The 24969-nt window shown below is 39.5% G+C and overlaps 1 protein-coding gene across 2 annotated transcripts in view; it reads right to left on the bottom strand.

Moving 5' to 3' along the window:
• CEP57 (centrosomal protein 57) overlaps positions 1-24969 on the bottom strand; it is a 56202-nt gene that overhangs the window by 9239 nt on the left and 21994 nt on the right. For both annotated transcript variants that reach the window (XM_081100146.1, XM_081100147.1), the window contains 7 exons: positions 17335-17514; positions 16931-17052; positions 15615-15731; positions 14400-14477; positions 9136-9243; positions 8553-8630; positions 149-390 (listed from right to left, as the gene is read on the bottom strand). In XM_081100146.1, the coding sequence (XP_080956272.1) occupies positions 149-390; positions 8553-8630; positions 9136-9243; positions 14400-14477; positions 15615-15731; positions 16931-17052; positions 17335-17514 (925 nt within the window). The remainder of the gene's footprint in view (positions 1-148; positions 391-8552; positions 8631-9135; positions 9244-14399; positions 14478-15614; positions 15732-16930; positions 17053-17334; positions 17515-24969) is intronic.

Genomic DNA, 24969 nt, shown 5'->3' with positions numbered 1-24969 from the left:
GTAACTTGCTCAGTGGTTGGTGCAAGAATTGTGTTGAACAAATATTTGTTGAACGAACAAAATATATGACTGGTAAAGTCACCAAGAAGTTAAAACAAGATTTTACAACTAAATGTAATTTTTAAAAAAAAGCAAAATTAAAACTCACAAGCTCATTTGCCCAAATTCATCTTGTAAAGTCTGTAAGACTTCTGACAACTCTTCATTAATGCTGCTAGAGGAGGACGGCCTTACTGACAACTTCTTACTTTTACCACTTCGTGAAGATGCTTGCTTTGCCAAAGGAACACTGCTGACTACTCGATCATTACACAAGGCTTTACTGTGTTGCTTCATGAGATGCAAGACATGCTGGACATTGGCTACAACAGCATGACTGGGACTCGTAGACTGAAGAAAAATGAGAAATAATTAGAAGCCTCATCCTTGAAAAAAATTTTTTTTTCACTCCCTATCCTGGGTAAAAAAAAAGAACTCCCCCTACCTCCCAAAAAGCCTATGTCTCCTAGTCTAGTTACATCAATTACCAACTACCAAAGATTTAACAATTGAAAAATCTCCAATCCCCCTTTTATTCTCCATCCTACTGTCAATTCAGTTGGTTTATGCACCCACCTCACAGGGTGAGCATCCTAACAGGTATCTTTGCTTCTAGCCTCTTCAGTCTCTAACTGCACAATGCTATCAGCTACTCTAAAATAGTATTCTGAACAGGTTGTTCTATTTGAAATCCTCTGGTGTTAAGCCCACTGGTTCCAAATTCCTGAACCTAGAAAATAAGGCTTTATAAAAACTGATCTGCAATTTATACTCCTTGGCCTCATGTCCCATCTCCTAATTTCTCTTCATTATTTGAACAAACTATTTGCACATGCCATATTTTTGTGTGTGACAACTTCTATGCTATTCTTTAAAAACCAGTTCAAATATATAATTTTTAAACATTTCCATAAAATATCCAGGTAATTAATTTGTCCAAACTTAGATCACTTATGGCCTTTATCTCTATCACAATATTTATCACAAAAGATTGTAATCGTGTTTGCATGTCTATTTCCCCTATTAAACAGTGTATGTGCTTCTAGGTCATAAGGATTACTGTATTTATTTCTTTGTCCTCGAATAATAGAAAGCAGTAAGGCCGTATTTGTCACATAATCAACAAGAAAAACCTCGTAGCCTTCTCAAAACTTTTGGTTTTGTTTTGAATACTAAACAGTAACCTCAACATGCTATTTCAACTCACACATAGATGGCTGAGCTCACTTCGCTCCAAAGGAATCATCCAGACAAGCTTATTTAAAATGCAGATTCCTAGGCAGCACATCAAACTCAATCACGGTGGGGTCAGGGGTTAGAAATGTTTTTTTTTAAGCCTGCCAGATTGTTTCTGATCAGTCAGGTTTGGAGATCACTGTGATAAGCTAAACAGATGTTCTTTTTATCCTGGTTTCTACTGTTAGGGAGTAAACCGATTTCAGCAATTTGTACAAAGAAGTATACACTGCATCCAAGTGGGGTTTATTTCAGGAATGCAAGACTAATTCAATATTCAACAATCAATCAATGCAATCCAACATCTCAATAGGGTAAAACATAAAAATTATGTGATCATATCATTTGATAAAGAAGAGCATTTGAAAAAATCCAACACCCATTCAGGGTACTAATTAATACTCAGTAAGTAAAGGTGGAACAGGGGGAAATTTCCTCAAGTTGATAAAGAGCACTAACAAAGAACCTATACCTAATATCATAGTTATTGGTGAAAAACTGAATGTTTTCCCCTTAGAATCAGAAAAAAAGGCGAAGATGTCCATTCTCATCACTCTTACTCAACATAATACTGGAAATCCTAGCCAGTGCAGTAAGACAAGAGAAGGAAATAAAAGATATACCAATTAAAAAGGAAAAATTAAAACTGTCCTATTTATAGATGACATGATTCTCTACACGGCAAATCTTCTATAATCCAAAAAATAATTCCTAGGACTAATAAGTGAATTCAGCAAGGTAACAGAATGTAAAACCAACATACAAAAATTAAATATACTAGCAATGATCATATAGAAACTGAAATGCAAACTAACTACAATTTACAATCACTCAAAAAAATTGAGTATAAATCTAATAAAACATGAAATTAATATGTTGACAACCATAAAACACTGATAAAAGAAATCAAAGATCTAAATCAATTAGAGATATACTGTATTCATGGGCTGGAACACTCAACAAGGATGTCAATTCTCTTCAAACTGGTCTACACTTATAATTCCTATCATAATCCAGTAAGGTTTTTTTCTTTTAGAGTCAAGTTTATTTTAAAATTCACATGGAGAGGCAAAGGAGCTAGAAAAGTTATACAATTTTGAAAAGAGAAGAATAAAGTAGGAGGGATCACTTTCCCTGATGTTAAGACTTACTATAAAAAGCAACAGTAATCAAGGCAGTGTGTATTGGCAAAGAAGCAAACACATATACCAAACAGAATAAAAAATGAATCTTGACCTAATAGCCTCATACTGTATATAAAAATTATTTTAAGTGGCTCATGGATTTAAATATAAAACAGAAAATAGGTGAAAATCTATATAACATAGGTCTAAGGCAGAGTTCTTAGATATAACACCAAAAGCATAATCCATAAAAGCAAATAAATCAATGAAATACATTGTCATAATGAAAAGCTTCTCATCTGTGAAACAATCTGTTAAGAGGATGGATGAAAAGAGAAGCTACGGGCTGGGAGAATGTACTTGCAAACCACATATCTTAAAAATGCCTTGTCTCTAAAATACATATACATATAGAACTCTCAAAACCTAATAGTGATAAGGAAAATTAAATTAAAAAGAGCTAAAGATATAAACATACAATTTGCTAGAGAATATATAGATGTCAAATAAGCACATGAAAAGAAATTCAAACATCATTAATCATTAGGGTAATACAAATTAACATCACAGTGAGGGATCACAAAATACTAATCAGAACAGCTGCAATAAAAAGTGACAATACTAGATGCTGGTGAGAATGTGGAAAACCTGCATCTTTCATACACTACTACTGGGAATGTAAAACACATGTCCACACAAAACTCTGTACGTAAACGTTCATACTGGCTTTAATTGTAAATGCCAAAAATTGGAAACAACCCAAATATCCTTCAATGGGTGAATGAATGGTTAAACAAACTGGTATATCCACACCACGGAATAGTACTTATATGGACACAAAATAATTTGATGGATCTCAAGGGAATTATGCTGAGTAAAAAAGTTTTCATTCAATCTCAAAAAAGGTATAACTGTATGCTTCGATTACATAACATTTTTGAAATGACAAAATTGTAGATATGGTATGGTGGTCGTTACACAAATCTACATGATAAAACTGCACTGACCTGTGCCTGAGTGTATGCATAAAGCACACACAGGAGTATATGTAAAACTACAGAAATCTGAAGGTCTGTGTTCGTTCTGATGGCAAACTCCTGGTTTTGATACTGTACTTTAGTTACATACTATGTTATAAATGAGGTAAAGAGACCTTTTTGTATTATTTTTTTCAATGTCCTATGAATCTACAATCAATTCAAAATAAAAGTTAATCCATCTTTATCAAGATAATTTTAATTCAACTACAATTAAATGATGTAGATATACAAACTCCTCTTTCAAGTTACACTATCATTACAACCTTGATTATCAAGATCCAAATTCATGTCTCATTAACAACTTTAAACATTGATATATGTGGTATTTATTTAAACTGAAAAATGTGTTGAATCACTACATTGCTCATAACCTGCAATATGTATTCATATACTAACTGCTTATATATACACGCTCAATAAGCAGTTTTTGAAAATCTTTTTCCTGTTTTTTTTTTTAATTATTATTTATTAATGTAATTTTGTGTCTGTTGAATCTAGTAATAAAAATATAGGGACTTGTATTTTGTCTTTTTAAATTATTTTTCTAGTAATTCACTTTTTAAAAAAATATATAATTTATTGATTTTTTACTGAGAGGGAGGGAGAGGGATAGAAAGTTAGAAACATCGATCAGAGAGAAACATCTATCAGCTGCCTCCTGCACACTCCCCACTGGGGATGTGCCCGCAACCAAGGTATATGCCCCCGACCGGAATTGAACCTGGGACCCCTGACCCCGCAAGCCGACCTCTATTCATTGAGCCAAACCGGTTAGCGCTCTAGTAATTCACTTCTGTTGCATTTTACAAAAGTATTGGTCTATGACAATGTGTAATTACAAATAAATACTGGTCCTACACAATACATAGTTTGAGAAACACTCAGCTAGGTGACACAGTTGTCTGAATAATATAAATAACTTCAAAAGGGAAGCTCAGGTTGAAAAGTTGTCTTTGAACCTGTCTTGTTCAATCTTTGTATTAATGACATCAGTGAGAATTATCAAAGATAGGCAATTAAATTTGGAAATAATAGAAATATAATGGAAGACTGAACTTGATTCTAATCTAATGTGAGAGTGGGTGAATCCATTCTTATAGAGCTTCATTAGATTAAAAGTCTGTATTAAAAAAATCAATTCCATAAGTACAGAATCTACAGAGGGTTATGCAAAGATTCAGTAAAAGACCTGTAATTGTCCTAGTTGGTTTGCACAGTGGTTAGAGCATTGGCCCATGGACTAAAAGGTCGTAGATTCGATTCTTGTCAAGGGCACGTACCTCAGCTGCCCAGCCTTGGTTGGGGCATATGCAGGAGGCAACCAATTTAAGTCTCTCTCTCACATTAATGTTTCTCTCTGTCTCTCCCCCTCCCTTCCACTCTGTCAAAAAAAAAAGGAAAATATATCCTCAGGTGAAGATTAACAACAACAACAACAACAGCAGCAGCAACAAAAGATCTGTAATTTTAGTTGACTCAAAAAGCACTGAATGAAAGAAATAGTTCAGCTGATCCCATAAAATTAATGTGATACTAGGCTAAGAGATTATCCAGAATATGACAAAGACTCTATTCTGTGCTAGTAACAACCCATTTAGAAGGTTATATTCAACTTAGAAGCAAAAAGAGTGATGAGACAGTAAGGAAACTCATAAAGCACATCTTATGAATAAGTGAAGAAAATGGTCTTTATTTATAACCTAGAATAGGATAAGAAGATGAAGCTATCTTCAAAATTTTTTAAATTTTACAAGTCACAAGTTTACTCATATGTTCCATGTGAATCCCTATGAGTAAAAAAAGACCAATGAGTAGAATTTATACAGTGACAGATTTCAACTCACTTAGGCACTTTCAAATAAAGCAGTCTAGAAAAATGATGGGATGTCTGAGGTAAAATGATGTCTTCACCAGTAGATGTATTTTAACAGAACATACAATCATTGTTCTGAATGTTTACACAAAAAAATTGAACAGGAAGGTGTGTCAGTGCTTTCCTAATTACACTGAACATTAGAGTGGGACCAGGGAACAGTTAAAAATATTTTCTAGCCCTGGCCGGTTTGGCTCAGTGGATAAAGCATTGGCCAGTGGACTGAAGGGTCCTGGGTTTGATTCTGACCAAGGGCATATGCCCAGGTTATGGGATCGATCCCTATTAGGGGGCATGCAGGAGGCAGCCAATCAATGATTCACTCTCATCACTGATGTTTCTCTCTCTCTGTCCCCTCTCCCTTCCTCTATGAAATCAATAAAAATACATTTTAAAAAATAGAGACTTTCTAGACCCCACACCCAGAAACTTCTGACTTAGTAGGATTGTGATTGGCTTTGTAAGCTGCTTTTTCAAATGAATACTGGGTGATTCTGGCTATTCCTTGAGAACGTCTATTTCCAACCTATATCAAATATTCTATGGTGAAACAGAAGAAGTCTGGTAGGAATAAAAGATAAAGGATATAACATAGGTCAAAAGATGGTCTGCAATCCAACAACAGGGTAATTTTAGTGTAGGGGATAGCATAGAGCCAATGCAATACTTTTTTTCCAAGCAATCTGTGCTTCCTACAAAAGGCAAGTGGAAAATCTTGGAAACAATTAATTCCCAAGCTTTCACTGACAATTCAATGCTGGGGAGGGGGAGGGGGGAGGAGGAGAGGGAGAGAATTTAAAATTAAATAAAGCACAAATAAAAATTTATTCCCAAATCCTCTCCAATTCATAAACGCACAATGTAGCTGTGTGTGTGTGTGTGTGTGCATACGCGCACACACACACACCCCATCAACACAAACAGTTCATCAAAAGTGGTATAAACTAACAGTGTTAAAGCACTTAGTAGAAATTACTCAGTACTTGCTGATATTTGACAAAGTTATCATCTCTATATTTAAGCACTAAAGGAAAATAAGATTCAATTCTATGTATAAGTGCTTTTTGGAGAATGAGTCTTATAAGTAACTAGATGCCCGGTGCACAAAAATTTGTGCACTCGGGGGGAAAGGGGTGTCTCTCAGCCTGGCCTGTGTCCTCTCGCAGTCTGGGATCCCTCGGGAGATAACGACCTGCTGGCTTAGGCCTGCTCCCGGGTGGCAGAGGGCAGGCCCAATCCCTAGGTGCAGCCCCTGGTCGGGCTCAGAGCAGGGCCAACTGGGGAGTTGGGGTGCCGCCCCATCATGCACAGAGCAGGGCAGATTGGGAGGTTGCGATGCCACCCTCAGTCACGCTCAGGGTAGGGCCGATTGGAGGGTTGGGGCACTGCCACCTGTCACACTCAAGGCAGGGTCGATGGGGAGGTTGCGGCGCCAACACCTGTCACGCACAGAGCAGGGCCAATCAGGGGGTTGGGGCGCTGCCCCGTCACGCACAGAGCAGGGCCCATCAGGGGGTTGGGGAGGTCCCCCCTGTCACACACAGAGCAGGGTCCATCAGGGGGTTGGGGAGCTCCCCCCGTCACTCACAGAGTAGGGCCAATAGGAGAGTTGGGGCACCGCCCGCTGTCATACAGAGCAGGGCAGATCAGGGGGTTGGGGTGCCGCCCTCTATCACCCACAGAGCAGGGCCGATCAGGGGGTTGGGGCGCCGCCACTGTCACACGAAGGGCAGGGCCGATGGGGAGGTTATGGCTCTACCCTGTCCCACACAGAGCAGGGCCCGTGGGGTTGGGGGTGGGGGTGGGGCACCGCACCCTGTCACACACAGAGCCACAGGGCGATATCAGGGGGATGGGGAGCTCCCCGTATCAGGCACAGAGCAGGGCTGATCAGGAGGTTGGGGCGCCTTCCCCTGTCACGAACAGAGCAGGGCGGATAGGGAGGTTGTGGCCCCGCCCTCTGTCACACACAGAGCCACAGGGCGATCAGGGGTTTGGGCGCTGCTCCCTGTCACACTGATTCTGGTGCCAGGAGGCCTCTCAGCTCCGCTGATCCCGGTGCTGGGAGGCCTCGCGGCTCCGCTGATCCTGGTGCTGGGAGGCATATTACCCTTTTACTATATAGAATAGAGGCCTGGTGCATGGGTGGGGGCCAGCTGGTTTGCCCTGAAGGGTGTCCCGGATCAGGGTGGGGGTCCTGCTTGGGTGCCTGGCCAGCCTGGGTGAGGGGATGATGGCTGTTTGTAGCTGGTCACACCCCCGTTCAGGGTGGGGATCCCCACTGGGGTGCCTGGCCAGCCTGGATGAGGGGATGATGGCTGTTTGCAGCTGGTCACACACCCTTCAGGGTGGGGGTCCCCACTGGGGTGCCTGGCCAGTTTGGGTGAGGGGCTGAGGGCTGTTTTCAGGCTGGTGGGTGACTGAAGCTCCCAACTGCTCCTTTTTTTCTTTTTTCTTTTATTCTGGGCCAGCTTTAGCTCTGAGGCTCCAGCTCTGAGGCCTCTGCTGCTGAAAGCAGGTATCTGGTTTGTTTGGGTTCTATAATCAAAACAATGTATAACTCCAGCTCTGAGATCCCGGATCGCTGAAGCAGGTTTCTGGGGTTTTGTTTAGCTTCTATATTTGTTACAATGTTTCAAACTGCAGGCTCAGAGGCCGGCAAGGCAGGCAGGGAACGTTGGTTTCCTCCGTCACTAAAGCAAGCAAGCCTCATGTTAGTTTCAAGCTGCCTGGCTGCCGGCGGCCATCTTGGCTGGCAGTTAATTTGCATATCTGGCTGATTAGCCAATGGGAAGGGTTGCGGTCGTACGCCAATTACCATGTTTCTCTTTTATTAGATAGGATATGGAAGTGAAGATAACCAGAATGTGATTTTTATTTATTTAAATATCCTTATCTAAATAGTAATCAACAGGGTTGATACTAAAAATTCAATGCTACAAACGTACTGTTCCTTATTTCCTTGACCCTTCTCTGCAACCACACCTTCTCCAAACTGGGGTCTCTCCTTTTGTTAGTAAATTCCCTTCCACAAAAAATTTCTCTGTTTTAAAGTGTCCTCCTAGTCTCCTCCCTACTCCCCCAATCCCATAAAACATTCCTCCATCTCATCCTTACATCACTATGACCCACAAAAGAGCAGAAAATATTTCCATCATTTTTAGGTATGCAGGCAAACAGGTAAATTGAATTCAAAGATCAAAGTTAAACAAAAAAAAATCTAGAGTTCAACCAACTCACCTTCCCAGCTACAAATGGCATATCACCCAAGCATAATCTATAATGTGGTTGAGCAGCAAAATAGTTCCTAGGACCTTTCTGAATGGAAAGGAAAGAAAAACAGTTTTACTAACATGACAGTAAAAGCTAACTATACTAGTATATGAGTAACCTGAAACTCCAGCTTACTGCTAGGCCACTACTTGCCTCATTTGTATTATGGTCTCAAGTTCCTAATAATACTTGCATCCTAGTCTAGGAAAGAAAAAATGAAACCTGACAAAATAGCAATTACAGTCTAGTGCTGTGTTTGTGTATACTAGGACAAAACATTTCAAGAGCAAAGAGTAATTAATGCAATACTGATTATTAATAACTAATATTTATGGAGTGTTTGGTAGCTCTAAAATGTTTTCATATATATTATCTATCGGTAAAATTTAGAAGTGGGTATTACTTATACCCATCTTCCCAATGAAGAAACTGAGAATGAAATGGATTTAATTTACTCGTCCAAGGTTGTAATATTACAGGGTTTATGAGTGTTTTCACATAAATTATGACAATAATGATCAGTACACTGACTTACTGGTTGCTTTCATACCTTTTCTGGTGGTTTTGACTTCTTTTTTTTAATTCTTCTTGCACAGGGGGCACAAGGAGTTTCCTTATCTTCAAATATAAGTCTATTTGTTTCTAGACCTGTCTGCAACTAGAAAAAATATGAGCCTAAAGTTAATGCTGTAGAAATAAAAGCTAGAATTCAAATTTGAGATTTTCCATGTAAAAGCCTCTAAAAGTTACAGGAGTATCTGATTAAAAAATACAGCATAGCTGTATAACTATGTCTGAAACGAATCTGTCAACATCTGTCAAACACTTTAAATCAATACCAGCATCTCAATTTATCTTGAAGCTCCCTTATTTGGAGCTGCTCCATAAATTATAGATAGTAAGTTAAATGTACTATATCTAACTGCAATCTGATGCTTCAGTATTTTCTTTCTTTCACACACAGAATCTGTAACAGCACCTGACACAAAAGCAGCTTGAAAGCAAATACATTTCTTCCTCTTTTAAAAACTCATACACTTAATGATATAAGAAAAAGGAACTGGAAATCTATGTCCAAAAGAACTGGATGGTATGTCAGCAAATGTAATCAAGCCCATTTCTCTAGAAGCTTAGTAACTACAATAAAAATAATTTTCTATCTACATCAGAGGAAATCCACAAGCAATTATTAAGGATTTCAAACAAGGACTGCTGTTTTCCCTAAGCCAACTTACAACTTTACTTAAATCAATATAATCATATACACATTTACGAGTTAGTTCATTAGTCTAGAATAGTGGTTTTCAAACTTGCCTATGTATCAAAATTGTCTGGAGTTTATGCAGAATAAAATTAAGTGCTCCTCTCCTGACCACATCATTTTAAACCTCCTAGGTTGGGGAAATTTGTATTTAACAGTAGCTTGAAGTTCCCCAGGAATTTAAAATGGAACTGGAACAAACACTTAGAATCAATGGATTAGTTAAAAGAAATACTGAGATCATTACTAGGACTTCCCACAATTACTGCATTCTCCCAGGATAGAATTTATTCAGTGACAAAGAAATATAGGACCTTCGTTTTCAAGAGCACCTAAATTCGTACACATCTAACAATGTTTTATACACAGTAAACTGAATAACTATAATTCAAGGAAAATGAAATTACTATATGGAAGACCTAAGAAGCCAATGAGTTTGAATTGTAAACAAAAGAACAATTTGTTTGAATACTTTTAACTTCCAGCTTTTTAGTTCTTCCCAGTAGCTGTTATGGCAGAGTTTTAACAATTTAAAGTGCTTTCATTATCTTTTTCTCTAATTTGATCTAATAGCAAGAAGAAATAAAATGAAGATTACTTTATCCACGGTAAAATTCAAGCTTTGAATGGTCAAATATCTTGCCTAAGGCTAAACAAATTAGGGTTATCTAGACTTGGAACCACTTATTAAGCTTGGCCATTGTTCTTCCACTACAATAGAGTTATCAGAACTCAAAAGCTTTATTGACATTACACTATCAGTAGTAACTGATTTGGTCCCTACTTTATGCCTGCTTAATAAAAAAGAAAGGAATATGATACATAAATTATGACCAATAATCAGTACTTTGACTTATTGGTTGCTTTCATACCTTTTATTAAAATAAAATTATGAACTTGTTTAATCTGTATTACATGTACAATAAAACTCACCACCACAACGTATATAAAGCACAACCCATAAGTTTCATGTTGCAAGTGAGGAAATGTAGACACAGTAAAAGTGGCCCACCCTAAAGTGGAATGGGCAGAGAAAAGAAGTAATTTTAAACTTTGTTGGTAGTCAAAAATAAAATCACATGACTATATAACTCAGAAAGCACACTGAGGGAAAAAATATATGCATACGGATCAAAAGGTAGATATTAAGGAAAAAATACAAGTTTTAAAGAAAGAGAGTATGTGAAGTCAATGAATTCTGGGAGGCAAAGGAAGAAATAGATAACAAAGATGAGATTACTAGAATGGTCACAAACCTATGAGCACACTCTCAACAGTTATAAACATAAGTTTTTTATTAAGCCTGTAAATAAGACTTAATGGGAGAGAGAATGAAGATGCGGCATAAGGTATACACCTGTATGTGCTGCCTCTCACACTACATCAAAATTAAAACTAAAAGACAAAATGGCTATCATCCAGAACCATGGGAAAGCTGGCTGAGTGGAAGATCTACAAGTAGAAGGAAAGAAAAAAGTGCACTGAGACTGGGTAGGAGGTGCGGAGGCGTGGAAGAGTGGAGGTACAGAGGCGTGCAAAACGGGCTGCCAACTGAGTGTGCTGTTTTTATCAATTAGAAGGATGATACAAGCACCCGACTGCTCTGAACTCGTTTCCGGGGAGACTCTGGGAACCCAGACTCCCTATGGGAGAAACTGGACTGTCTGGCATAGGGTCGGAAAGCGAGGGTGGCTTTCTTGCAGAGGTGCTCACAGGGAATCAGTCACTGCGTGAGGGTGCGGTAAGCGGGGACCCGGAGACGGCTGATTGGCAGTCATTGCTGTTTGCTCCGCCCTGGTGATTCCCTGAGAACCTGCCCCACCCAGTTTAAAATCCCACCTAAGCTGTGCATAGTGCAGTGGCTTTTGCATATGAATGGCCTGTCCTTTCACAGCCTAACCTAACAAACTGCAGCTGGCTCAGAGAGCTCCAAAACTTCCGAACCCCAAAGAGGAGAAATCTGCAGATCTCACTGTAGCTCCTACTGGGTGGCCTCAGGCAGTGGTTGACTTTACACCTCCTTGGAGATCCAGGAGCCAGTGTACCCAGTGGTCAGATACCAGATTTCAACTCCTCACATCAATAAACAACACACTAAAGAGGCAGACTCAGTGAGCACCAAAGCCCCACTGAAGCAAGTCCTGACCCATAAGGGTGCTCCAGCACAGCAGTTCTTCCACTATAGGCAGAGCGGGTCCTCACAGCCAATTGGCCTGGAGGTCAATTCCACCCAGTGATACCAAGAGCAATCAAGGCTTAACTACAACAAGACTGTGCACCCAACCCACAAAGGGGTGCACTGAGTGTCCACCTCAGGTGATTGGGGAGGCTGAGCCATTGGGCCCTATAGGACACCTACCACACAAAGCCACCCTATCAACACAGGGAAGCAGCCAAAATGTGGAGACAAAAAAACATGTCACAAATGAAAGAAATGGAGGAAAGCAAACTACTGGATATAGAGTTCAAAACCATGGTTATAAGGTTACTCAAGAATCTTCTAGAAACCTCCGAGGAACTTAGTGAGTCCTCCAAGGAACTTACTGAGACCTTCAAGGATCTTAATGAGAATGCCAAAAAAAATGGAAAAGGACCAGTCAGAAATTAAGCATACACTGTCTGAAATAAAGAATAATATACAGAAATTCAATAGTAGACTAGAGGATCCCAAGAATCAAATCAAAGATTTGAAATACGAGGAAGCAAAAAACACCCAACCGGAAAAGCAAAATGAAAAAAGAATACAAAAATATGAAGATAGTGTAAGGAACCTCTGGGACAGCTTCAAGCGAACCAATATCCGAATTATGGTGTTGCCAGAAGAAGAGAGAGAGCAAGATATTGAAAACCTATTTGAAGAAATAATGACAGAAAACTTCCCCTACCTGGTGAAAGAAATAGACTTACAAGTCCAGGAAGCACAGAGAAACCCAAACAAAAGGAATCCAAAGAGGACCACACCAAGACACATCATAATTAAAATGCCAAGAGCAAAAGACAAAGAGAGAATCTTAAAAGCAGCAAGAGAAAGAAAGTCAGTTACCTACAAGGGAGTACCCATACGACTGTCAGCTGATTTCTTAATAGAAACTATGCAGGCCAGAAGGGAGTGGCAAGAAATATTCAAAGTGATGAATAGCAAGAACCTACAACCAAGATTACTTTACCCAGCAAAGCTATCATTCAGAATTGAAGGTCAGATAAAGAGCTTCACAGACACGAAAAAGCTAACGGAGTTCATCACCACCAAAGCAGGATTATATGAAATGCTGAAGGGTATTCTTTAAGAAGAGAAAGAAAAGGGTAAAGATAACAATTATGAACAACAAATACATATCTATCAACAAGTCAATCTAAAAATTGAGTGAATAAAAAATCTGATGAACAGAATAAACTGGTGAATATAATAAAAGCAGGGGCATAGAAAGGGAGTGAACTGACAATTCTCAGGGTTAAGGGGGTGTGAGGGGTGCAAGAAGAGATTGGACAAAAATCACCCCTATGGATGAGGACAGTGACAGGGGTAAGGGCATGGGGTGGGGTGGGAAACGGGTGGAGGGGAGCTATGTGGGGAAAAAGAGGAACATCTGTAATAATCTGAACAATAATGAAGATTTATTAAAAAATAAAGACTTAATGGGTACAGAAGTGTTACTACTTCTAGAAATGCAGTTCTGGTTGCTGTACATGAACTCAATGTTTTTGTGAATTCAAACTGCCTTACCTATTCTACCTAGTGGCCACTGCAAGGAATAAAAATCCAAGACTAACCCGCTGGCATGGCTCAGTGTTTGAGCATCGACCCATGAACCAGGATGGTTGGATTCCTGGTCAGGATTCATGCCAGGGTTGTGGGCTCCATCCTCAGTGTGAGGCATGCAGGAGGTAGCCAATCAATGATTCTCTCTCATCACTGATGTTTCTAACTCTCTCTCACTCTCCCTACCTCTCTGAAATCAAGTTAAAAAAAAAAAAAAAAGCCAAGACTAGTAAGTGAAACTCATTTGCCTAATATGGTAGCTTTTGTGAATTAATATGTCAGTAGCAATTGGGGCAGCCCTCTACCTCTACTTCTGTCTTAAGACCACCAAGGAAAGGAAAGCACCTATAAATAGAATACCAAATGATGGCTCTAATATATTTCTAATAGTGACCTGTGTGAAGTTTTACATGATTAGGTATTATTAATTACATTATGTATACAGTTTCTGGTATTTTTCAGCCTACTGATTTTTTAAAATACTGATTGAGCCCTGGCCAGATAGCTCAGTTGGTTAAAGCGTTGTCTGGATACGCCAAGGTTGTGGTTTAATCCCTGGTCAAGGGCACATACAAAATCCTGACAGAAATCTCATAATTTGAAAAAGTCTAAAGAAATGCTCAGGTTTTACTCTGTAAAAATGTTTGTAATTTTCCATATTAAACTACGTCTAAGAATTTATATGCTGAACCATTCCAAAATATAAATAATCTAAGAAGCCCACAGTTAACCATCTACTTATATAAAAACAGTACAAAACATGAGGGACCTAGTTGTTCACATTTCAATTTACCTCAGCTGCTTTAGCCTGCATACGTTTTCTTTCCTTTTCTTCTTCACGAAGTTTTGCTTCCAATTCTTGCATTTTTTTCTAGTGAAAACAACAAAAAACATTCAAAGTGGTAACAGTGAAAAAGTCTTACTAATTTGTAAAATTTTAATATAGCAACAGAGGAATATGTGTAAAATTTTAGCATAGTAAATATAAGCTTGCTAGTTCACTCTACTAATGGGTCTGCGTTTGCCAGTACCCTCGACACTCCCTTGTGATTTATTATTAGTCATTTGTGAGGTTCGAAAGAATTATGTGTAAAAATCTATGTCCAAAGAACACAGCTCTGTATGAACACACTCAAGTTAGATGGAAGTCGAATCTGAAACATTAGTCAGTGGTACTGGTATTTACCGAAAAAATTAATTACAACTAAAATTAGGTAACAGAATAACTTAAAACAAGTAATGCAAGCCTCAGGAATACTCAAAAACATTTAATCTTCAAACATTTAAAAAACAAACACCTACTTTTCATGTATATAAGTTTTAAAATGTGAACATTCTCTCCAAATTACATTTCTTCCTTTTAAAAATTTGTTTGTTTTAGTATCACTTCTTTCTATAAACATCCAGTATTATAAAATGATCTATCTTATAGATATTATACATTGACTAGAGGCCTGGTCCATGAATTCATGCATGGGTGGGGTCCCTAGGCCTGGCTGGGCCTGGCCAATCAGGGCCTGCCAGCCAGGGGTGGGGATGGGGTTGCGGACAATCGCGGGAGGTTGGCTACCAGCCCTGGGAAAGGGGCCGCATCCACTGCCACCCACCCCCGGTTCCCCGTCCCAGTCCAGGGTCCGAAGGCCCGGGCGGGGTTGGGAGAGGAGGCAAATGTCACCAGGCTGGGCACTGAAGGAAAGGATGCCAGACGCAGATGCCAGATGCTGATGCCTCTGTCATCACCCTGCCACTGTGGGTGAGCGGGCGGCAAGCTGATCAGGGCCTGCCAGCTTGGGGGAGGGACCGCGGGAGGTTGGCCAGCTAGGGGATGACCAGGGGAAGGGACTGCAGGTGACTGGCCGGCCGCAGGAGGTTGCCTGTGGGAGTGCACTGACCACTAGGGGGCAGCTCCTGCATTGAGTGTCTGGCCCCTGGTGGTCAGTGCACGCCATAGCAACTGGTCGACCGGTCAATCTGTCAATATAGATAAGTAAAAAATACATTCACTGACTTCAGCTAGGGCCTGCATTGCAGTTAGTTTGTTATATTCCTGCTCAAGAAGGTCCAATTTTTCAAGTTGGCTCTGAACATGTGTTTGATCATGTTGTCGTTCTCTTTCTAGGGAAACCTGGGAAACAATATTAAATACAGCATGATGATTTCAGCAAAATAAAACTGAAAAACAACACTGAGTTAATTTAGAGTACGTACACTGTATGCTATTTTTTTCTGGCCTTTCATATAACTACTTACATACTATAGAGGAATTCTAGGAAAATATTAAGATGAAACCACAGGAACATCACATTAATACAAATGGACTCCTGTCCTCACTAAATACAATTATAATGTAATTCTATTATAGCGAAACTATCATTATACTGTGAAACAGCAGAGATATACTAAACATGTAGAGGGGACGGGGACACACACACACACACACACACACACACACTCTTCTAATTAGTCTGGTTATCTTAAATAGTTAATCTCTTTATTAAGGCAATAATTACCGTTTCAGAATCTATTATTTAATTTCCTGTGAATTTTATGTAAAACTTTTTTTTTCTTCCAGTTTTAGGATAAAGAATTTGAACAGACTGCCACCTATCAGGTTTCAGAACTGACAATCACAAGATGAACTATTAAACTAAGATGAGAAGTGGAAATATGCTAAAATGAGGTCTATTGGTAAAAAGCCAATATACTAAGTACCTAAACTTGTAAAGAGTATATCTCCACATACAAGTCTATAGCAGTAGATAATATACTATCAGAAATTTGAAAATGGCAAAGTAATACAAGGTGTAAGGTACTTAAGTAAATTAATCCTAAAGCATCTGCCAAAAGGGAAGGGTAGGGAACTGCTAGAAGACACCAGGATAAGAGGCCACAGTTTATAATCCCACACCACCTGGGTAGCATGGGTGGAAGAGCTTGGGCTATGCACTCTAGCCAACCTACAAGGCCACCCCAGCACACTGAGGACCCCTAGTCACCAACAGCTTTCCACCTCTAGTCAGCTACCTGACCAGGACACCTTAGCCCAGGCCCACCCCAGATCCAGCTTGCCACCCCACCAGAAGGGATGTGAAAAGGAAAACTCTAGGACATGTGTCAGCCCATTCCGTCCTCAAATATTAACAGCCTTCCCATGAAGGTGGCCCCAGGTCATGTTGGCCATGTTCACTCCAGCTATAGCCAGCTTACCAATGGTTACTTTAAGATAAAAGTAGAAATGATTACTACAACAGCACCATTAGTCCTTTATGTCTAATTTTTCCCACCAATAACTGTCCTTGAGAATGAATTGGTGAGGTGTCATACCTGTTTCTCCAAGACAGACGTCCTTTCTATTTCTGCATGCTTTATCATATTACGCATGTATTCCAATTGTTTTTCTAAAAGATTGCATTTACTTTCTGCAGCTAACAACTGAGATGTCAGCTCTAAAAAGAATATGTAAGAAAAGCAGAAATTAGGTCACTCAGAACACTTTTAACAAGCTGTTAAAAGGAATTTAGTCTACTGTGTACATAATAAACATTTCCAGTAGCCCTCTGAGCCTTTCCAGATGATGTAAATTGTACCTTATAAGCTTCTCAAAACGCACCAGAGTATAATGCAATTTTGTAGTGCCTGAAGACAGGCCACCAGAAAATGCTAATGTGCAATTTTGGAGTAATTTTACACTCTTTACAGTGTTTCATTTCCTTTATAATGAAACAAACCTTGATTGTGTTTTGATTCCTCATTTTTTGAATTCTCCCTTTCTTGTATCTGTTCATCCAATACTTTCTTATATTCAACTGTTTCTCTAGACAAGGTTTTCACACTTTCTTCTGCTTGAATCCTTTCAAGTTCTAAGCGTCGAATCTTATCTTGAAGATTCTTCAGAGCAGAAAATATGGCTGCCAAATACAAATATGAATACCATAAGATAACAATATATATGGAGAAAGTTCACTTAAAAAGAATAATCTTATCTAAATAAAAAATAAAATTGATGGGTGGGTCCAGTGGAGGATCACTCTTTGGGAACAATAAAATGTTAATTACCATCATATGAGAATTAAAAAAAAATCCATTTAAAGATAGCTTTTGAGTTTCTGAAACATGCAAAGTACTCAAATAAAAACCACTTTATCATGGTAAAGATATTTCAGATTTTCAAAATGGTGAAAATATTTAGCTAATCATACCAGTTCACATAACTGTCCTGAAGTACATTAACTATCACTCTTTTTTGTTTCATTACAAGGATCACAGGCAGAATCCAATCAGAGTTAAAATAGTCAAGCATAAAAAAGACTATTTTTAATATCTATTTTTTCATTACTTAGGATAAAAATCTAAGCACACTTTCACTGCCTAATCAAAGTTCCTAATTATAAAAGTAATACGTATTCATTGTACAAGGCACAGGAAAATACAACAAAGAAAATAACTGATAATCCTACCACCAAAAGATAATGACTGTCAATTTGTTATTTCTTTCAATTTTTTACTGTATATACTTTTTACTAAAAATTGAGATTAAAATTTATTTTTGTTTTTCACTCTAGCATTAAAATACTGTGAGCTCTCATTCATGCTGTCTTATTATAAACAAATACAAATTGAAAAATCAAGTTACTGGGTCAAAAAAATTCATATTTTAAAGTTTCCTGAAAAAGTAAAGTACCTTCAAAAAAGGTTGCATCAATTTATACTTTCATCAGAAGCATGTCTTTGCCAACACAGACCATTATTAATTATAATCTCTTTGCCATTGTTTTTTAATTTCTTGATTTCAGAGAGAGAGGAAGAGGGAGGGAAGAACATCAACTTGTTCCACTTATTTATGCATTCATTTGTTGATTCTTGTATGTGCCCTGACCAGAGATAAAACCCAAAACCTTGGTGTATAGGGATGAAACTGTAACCAACCGAGTTACCTGGTCAGGGTCACCTCTGACACTCTGTTTAAAACATGAAACTTCTATTTTATTTTGCACTAGAGGCTCGGTGCATGCCATCAGTGCACTGGGGGGAGGGAAGGGGGGTGTCCCCTCAGTTTGGCCTGTGCCCTCTCCCAGTCCAGGACTCCTCAGGGGATGTCTGACTGCTGGCAGGCAGACATCCCCCAAGAAGTCCTTAGCGTTACTGCGGAGGTGGGAGAGGCTCCCGCCACTGCCGCTGTGCTCACCAGCCATGATCACAGCCGGCTTCTGGCTGAGCAGCACTCATTCCCCCTATGGGAGTGCACTGACCACCAGGGGGCAGCTCCTGCTCGAGCATGTGCCTCTTGGTGGTCAGTGTGCGTCATAGCGACCAGTCGTTCCGCTGTTCAGTCGATTTGCATATTAGGGTTTTATTATACAGTAGGTCCTTGGGTTACGTCGGAGATCCGTTTCTACTGTGCAACATAATGCGATTTTTGCCGTAAGTGGGAACCCACCTAAATAAACACCTACGTGACTCACATACACATACACAGCAGTAATGAAGTGAAACAGTAAAAATAATTTAAAAGAAAGATAACAATTCCTGACCTTTAACTTGTGGTAAATAAGTAATAAAAAACATAAAGCACATATGTACGTATGTCAAAATGACGCAACTTTTTTTTTTTTTATAAATAAACTAGAGGCCCAGTGCATGGATTCGTGCACCAGTAGGGTCCCTCAGCATGGCCTGCACCCTTCTCACAATCCGGGACCCCTGGAGGATGTAGTAGTGCGGGCAGTGGCAGGCGGGTGAGGAAGAGCCTGGGCTGGGTGCTGTGCCTCTCCCACTCATCCCGGCCCTGCTGTGCCTGCTGCCGTCACCACCACCGCTTGGTAGCACTGCCACAGAGGCGGGAGAGGCTCGCGTCGCCACAGTTGCGCTGGCCAGCTATGAGCCTGGCATCTGGTGCCCGGAGTCAGCTGAGCAGCACTCCTGCTGTGGGAGCACACTGACCAGCAGGGGGCAGCTCCTGCATTGCGCACCTGCCCCCTGGTGGTCAGTGCACATCATAACGAATGGCCAGTTGTCTGGTCGCTTGGGCTTTTATATATATAGATGGGAGGTGGTGACGTAACCACGAAACAACATATGTCGAGTCCAACATAACCAGAGGACTGTCTGTATAGGATCGCTAGAGGTTTAAATATGTTTATACAATTGGTCAATTTTCTACTTTTATGAATTTCCTTGCTCATTTTACATAAGAAAAAGTCCAACCCTTCATTTTAGTCTTTATTTCTAGTTTTAATGTACTAATGTTTTGATTTTTCATAATTATATCTAACAATCTTTTCCATCAAGTTCTTTGTTTATATACATAGAATGTTTTTCTGTAATGAAGATTAAACTTTATATTTTCCTTTATTCCACTTAAGTATAATAGTTTCACACATTTTTACATTTAATTCTGTAAGTCAAATAAAAGGTATTTTTGTACTAAAAAACTTTAAATGGCAACTTTATCATATATCAAGTTCACAAATATCTATATATACAGATACAATTATTACTTAGACACATACGCAAGACAATTTCAAGATTTTATTATTCTAATTCCATTAATATTATGCCAATATTTTAATTAACTTTATAAATGTTAATATTTCCAGTCTCCCATCCTATCCAATAAAACCCTAATATGCAAACTGACCGAATGGCAGAACAACCAGTTGCTATGACAAGCACTGACCACCAGGGGGAACACTCAATGCAGGAGCTGCCCCTCTGGTGGTCAGTGTGCTCCTACAGGGGGAGCACCGCTCAGCCAGAAGCCAGGCTCATGGCTGGCGAGCACAGCAGCAATGAAGGGAGTCTCTCCCGCCTCTGCAGCAGTGCTAAGGACCCCTCAAGGGATGTCCGACTGCTGGATTAGGGAGAGGGTCTAAGCCGGCAGTCGGACATCCCCTGAGGGGTACTGGACTGTGAGAGGGCACAAGCTCGGTGCGGGACCCCTGCCCCCCAGTGCACAAATGTAATGCACTGGGCCTCTAGTAGTATATAAATCTTTAAACCAGGGGTCCTCAAACTTTTTATACAGGGGGCCGGTTCACTGTCCCTCAGACTGTTGGAGGGCCGGACTATAGTTTAAAAAAAAACTATGAACAAATTCCTATGCACACTGCACATATCTTATTTTGAAGTAAAAAAACAAAATGGGAACAAATACAATATTTGTATTTGCATGTGGCCCGCGGGCCGTAGTTTGAGGACCCCTGCTTTAAATCATTTCAATATTATCCTCACTAATCAGATGCTCAGAATCATTTTGCCTACTGATCTAATGAAACTTCATGTAAACTATACAATTGGTAGGAAGAATTAACATCTTTTAAAAATCGAGCCTGCACTCAAAACAAGGCATACATTTCCATTTATTAACACAATTCATTCATTTACCAAATGTTTCAGTGCAACACGCCCAAATAGGAGATAATATAGATAGCTTGTTCTTCCAGTTATGCATAGGAAGAGTGCAGACTAAGCACACAGACTATGAGAATACCAAAAGAGCTCAATATAAGATTAATACTCAAAGTAATAATTCTCTGATATATCTGAAATAATCAGATAACAAATGCAATAGGAAAATAGACAGTTAATAAATGCTTTTAAATATCAAATGAGGTTCATTAACCTATTCTGAACCACACAGGGGTATTTCCTAAAATTTTGTAATACCAAGCATTTCTTTTATTCCTTCATTAAATTATACAAATTAGTATACAATTTTGTTAGTATTTTATTTTTACATTTACAGTTATTTTGCAATTGGCTGGAACACTCAATTTTTGTTTTATAAGAGAGCAAATGTGGTTATAACGGCTAGATTAACAAAGAAGATCTGGGGTGAGTATATGCTTTCTTTTTCTGCATTCTGGAATGGCTTCTATATCATGGAGATTTTCTGTTTAAACATTTTGCAAAATTTATTCCCTAAAACTACTTGGGGTTAGAGCTTTACTGAGACTTTGACACCTTAAAAATTTTATTATAATACTCAAGTTTATTAATATAGAACCAAACATTTTAGTCTTATAAACATCTACCACATTGTCCCTATTTCTAATTTTCTACATAATAGATTTATGTACCTTCTTTAGAATCTTTCTTAGAAGTTCCTTCGGATCCTCAGCATTTTTATTTTAATACAAAACACAACACAAACCAAACGTGAGTTCTTTCTCCCACTTTCCTTAGTCTAACAAACCTCAATTAATGCTTATTTTTTTCCAGTTTTGAGAAACAACTGACATACATCACTATGTAAGTTTAAGATGTTCAACTTGATGGTTTGATGGGCATGTATTTTGAAATGATTACAATATGTTCATCTAACATCCATTACCTTATATAGATAAAAAAGAAAAAAATTTATCCTTGTGATGAGAACTCTTAAGATTTACTCTCTTAACAACTTTCCTATATAGTAAGTCCTCACCTAACATCATCAATAGGTTTTACAACTTTAAGGAAAACAATGTATAACAAAACCAATTCTACCATAGACTAATTGATATAAGCAAAAGTTCCTAAGGCATCCATCTATTCAACATTATAATAAAACTTTGAAACGACATTGAGGACCTGCTGTATACAGCAGTGTTAACTATAGTTAAATTGAATTTAGAAAAAAACAGGAATGAGAAGGAAAAATATGACACCCATATGGTAACATCTTGGCACAATAATTAAAAATATTTTTCTGAAATCCTTATGTACTTTTCTATGCTTTCATGTTAGTGGGATTACTCTCGACTATGTCATATCACACTCATATGCATAATCATTCTCTATGTCAATAGATGCATTTCTAGAATTCCATCCTTATACATTTGTGTATAAACTTTCTATTTCACTAATATCTAGTTCTGTACCAGTTCCACACTTCCTATCTTTATAGCTCTATAATCTGTTATTAGTTGACAAAGTGAGGCCATCACTTACATAGAGTGAATCCTTCTATTAAAAGAAAAAAATGCAGCTCTCACATATTATTCTTTAAATGCAACTCACAGTATTAAGAGTTTCCACTGAGATAACACTGTACAGCTCTACTTATTCATTCATGTATGCACCTTAGTGAGCAGAGAGACATTCCTAGGTTGATTTTTGAGAGGTGACTTTTCTATCCACAGCCTCTTTCCCAGGCCAGAGGGCTGAGTTGTTCCAGTTCCCTTTCTCCATTACTCTCAGTTTTTCAAAGAAAACATTATTTCAGAAGCTTTAGACCCCTCACATGGGTTTAAAGTTTTGTTCTCCAGTCCCTACCTAGATTTTAAATCCCAACGCCTCCTCAATTGAATCCCAATACCTAGGGCTCATATACTAGTGGACTCTCAGTGTCCCCGAGACTATGGCCTTTGCTTACCTCCTACTGCTTATCCTTCAAGTTCATTTTATTTCTGACATCTGGGTATTAGTCATTGCAATTTATTATTATATGAAACTATTTGTGTATCATACTAATCTGACAACAATATTGCCATCCATCCTTTATATTTGTTACCGGGCCTTCCCTCGAAGCCCCAGCTTCGTCCGGAAGGTTGCCCGGTCTATTTAGCATATTATGCTTTTATTATTTTAGATATTTTTATATCTAGATTTTGCCAACTTTTTATTTTTAACTGTGTCCTTTTATTTCAGTTTTGGCTTAAAAAGCACATACTGACTTTTCTTTTGTCTTTTTTTTTTTTTTAAATCCTCACCTGAGGATATTTTCTCCACTGAGTTCTCAACAGAGTGGAGGGGAGGGGGGGAAGAGGGGAGGGAAGGGAGAGGGAGAGGGAGAGGGAGAGAGGGAGAGAGGGAGAGAGGGAGAGAGAGACAGAGGGAGAGAGAGAGGTCTACATGAGAAAGACACATGCACTGGTTGCCTCCCACAAGTGCTCCCACCTGGTGTGTCCTTGACCAGAAATCTAACCGGGAACCTTGGGTCTGCAGGCTGACTCTCTAACCACTGAGTCAACCAGCCAGGGCTTTTTTGAGTCTTTTAACATAATTCCATTTACCATCATACCTGATGTCATCCTATTCTTTATCATTGTATTTTATTCTTTCTAATTTTGTTTCCTTGACTTTTTACTATATGAAGCACCCTATATAATCCTATATAGTAAAAGGGTAATATGCAAATTGACCCTAACAGTAGAATGACCAGAATGACCGTTTGACCAGTCACTATGAGGCGCACTGGCCACCTCTTGGCCCCTTTCTCCAGCTGGCAGGTTCCAATCACCCAATGACAAACGGGGAACTGGGGGTGGGTGGTGGGGGATGTGGGTGGTGCCAGGCCAAGGCCCCCACCCCACCAGTCGCCCCACACATAGAGGGCAACCTGAGGTGGGGGCGGGACTGGCCAGCGGGCAGAACGGCTGACCTCTCTGTTCTCCCCCCCACTCCCTCGGGCCAGCACGTTGCAATCACCCAATGGTGAACGGGGAACTGGGGGTGGGTGGCAGCCAGCTGCAGGCAGCTGGGAAAGATGACCCTGAATGCAGGCCAGGCCTAGGGACCATATCCAGACATTAATTTCATGCGCTGGGCCTCTAGCCCTATCTAATAATAGACAAACATGGTAATTGACCATACCTTCGCTACACCTCCCATTGGCTAATCAGCGTGATATGCAAATTAACCACCAACAAAGATGGCAGCTAATTTGCATACTGCAGGTGGGGCCGGCAGCGCGCAAGGCTGCCCGTGGGCCCCAGGCCCCGGATCCGTGACCTGTCGAGGGAGCAAAGCGGCGGAGAAGGGAGAGAGCCCAGGTGGCAGAAAAGGGAGGGAGCCGAGGGCTAAGTGGGGAAGGTAGGAAGCAAGGCAGCGGAGAAGGGAGCAAAGCCCACCTAGGCGGGCTTTGCTCCGTTCTCAGGAAGCCCTATTCTTGCAGGAATAGGCCGGAGGAGGCCCTATTCTTGCAGGAATCTTCCTGCAACGGGCATCTAGTATCTATTATATGAAACATACCATAGCGGTTTGCCTGATTTTGCACATAGCTTTTCCAGGGAATTTGCCTTTATGTCAACAGGGCTTTAACTACAACTTATGTATACACTAGAGGCGTGGGCAGTTGGCTGGCCAGCCCCACCCCCGGGTCAAACTCCCAGTTGAACTTCCAGTCGAAGGGACAATTTGCATTTTAGCCTTTTATTATATAGGATTCTTTTAGTGGCCTCTCACAACTCACCAAAGCTAGTGACTCAGATGACTGACTCAGACATAGGTTCTTTAGGGAATTTTTAGAATTTTGTCCAAAAAGTTAAAACGAGAATTAGTTCAACTTAAAGCTTACTTTGTTAGTAACCATGTTTCCTAACATGTGGAAAAACTGGTCTGTAGCAAGCAGAAAAAAAAAAAAAAAGACATGGGAGAGACCT

The sequence above is a fragment of the Myotis nattereri genome (genome assembly GCF_964212035.1).
Source record: "Myotis nattereri genome assembly, chromosome: 9".
Lineage (NCBI taxonomy): Eukaryota > Metazoa > Chordata > Mammalia > Chiroptera > Vespertilionidae > Myotis > Myotis nattereri.
The sequence above is the reverse complement of the archived record's forward strand: the minus strand, read 5'-3'. Positions and strand labels throughout refer to the sequence as shown.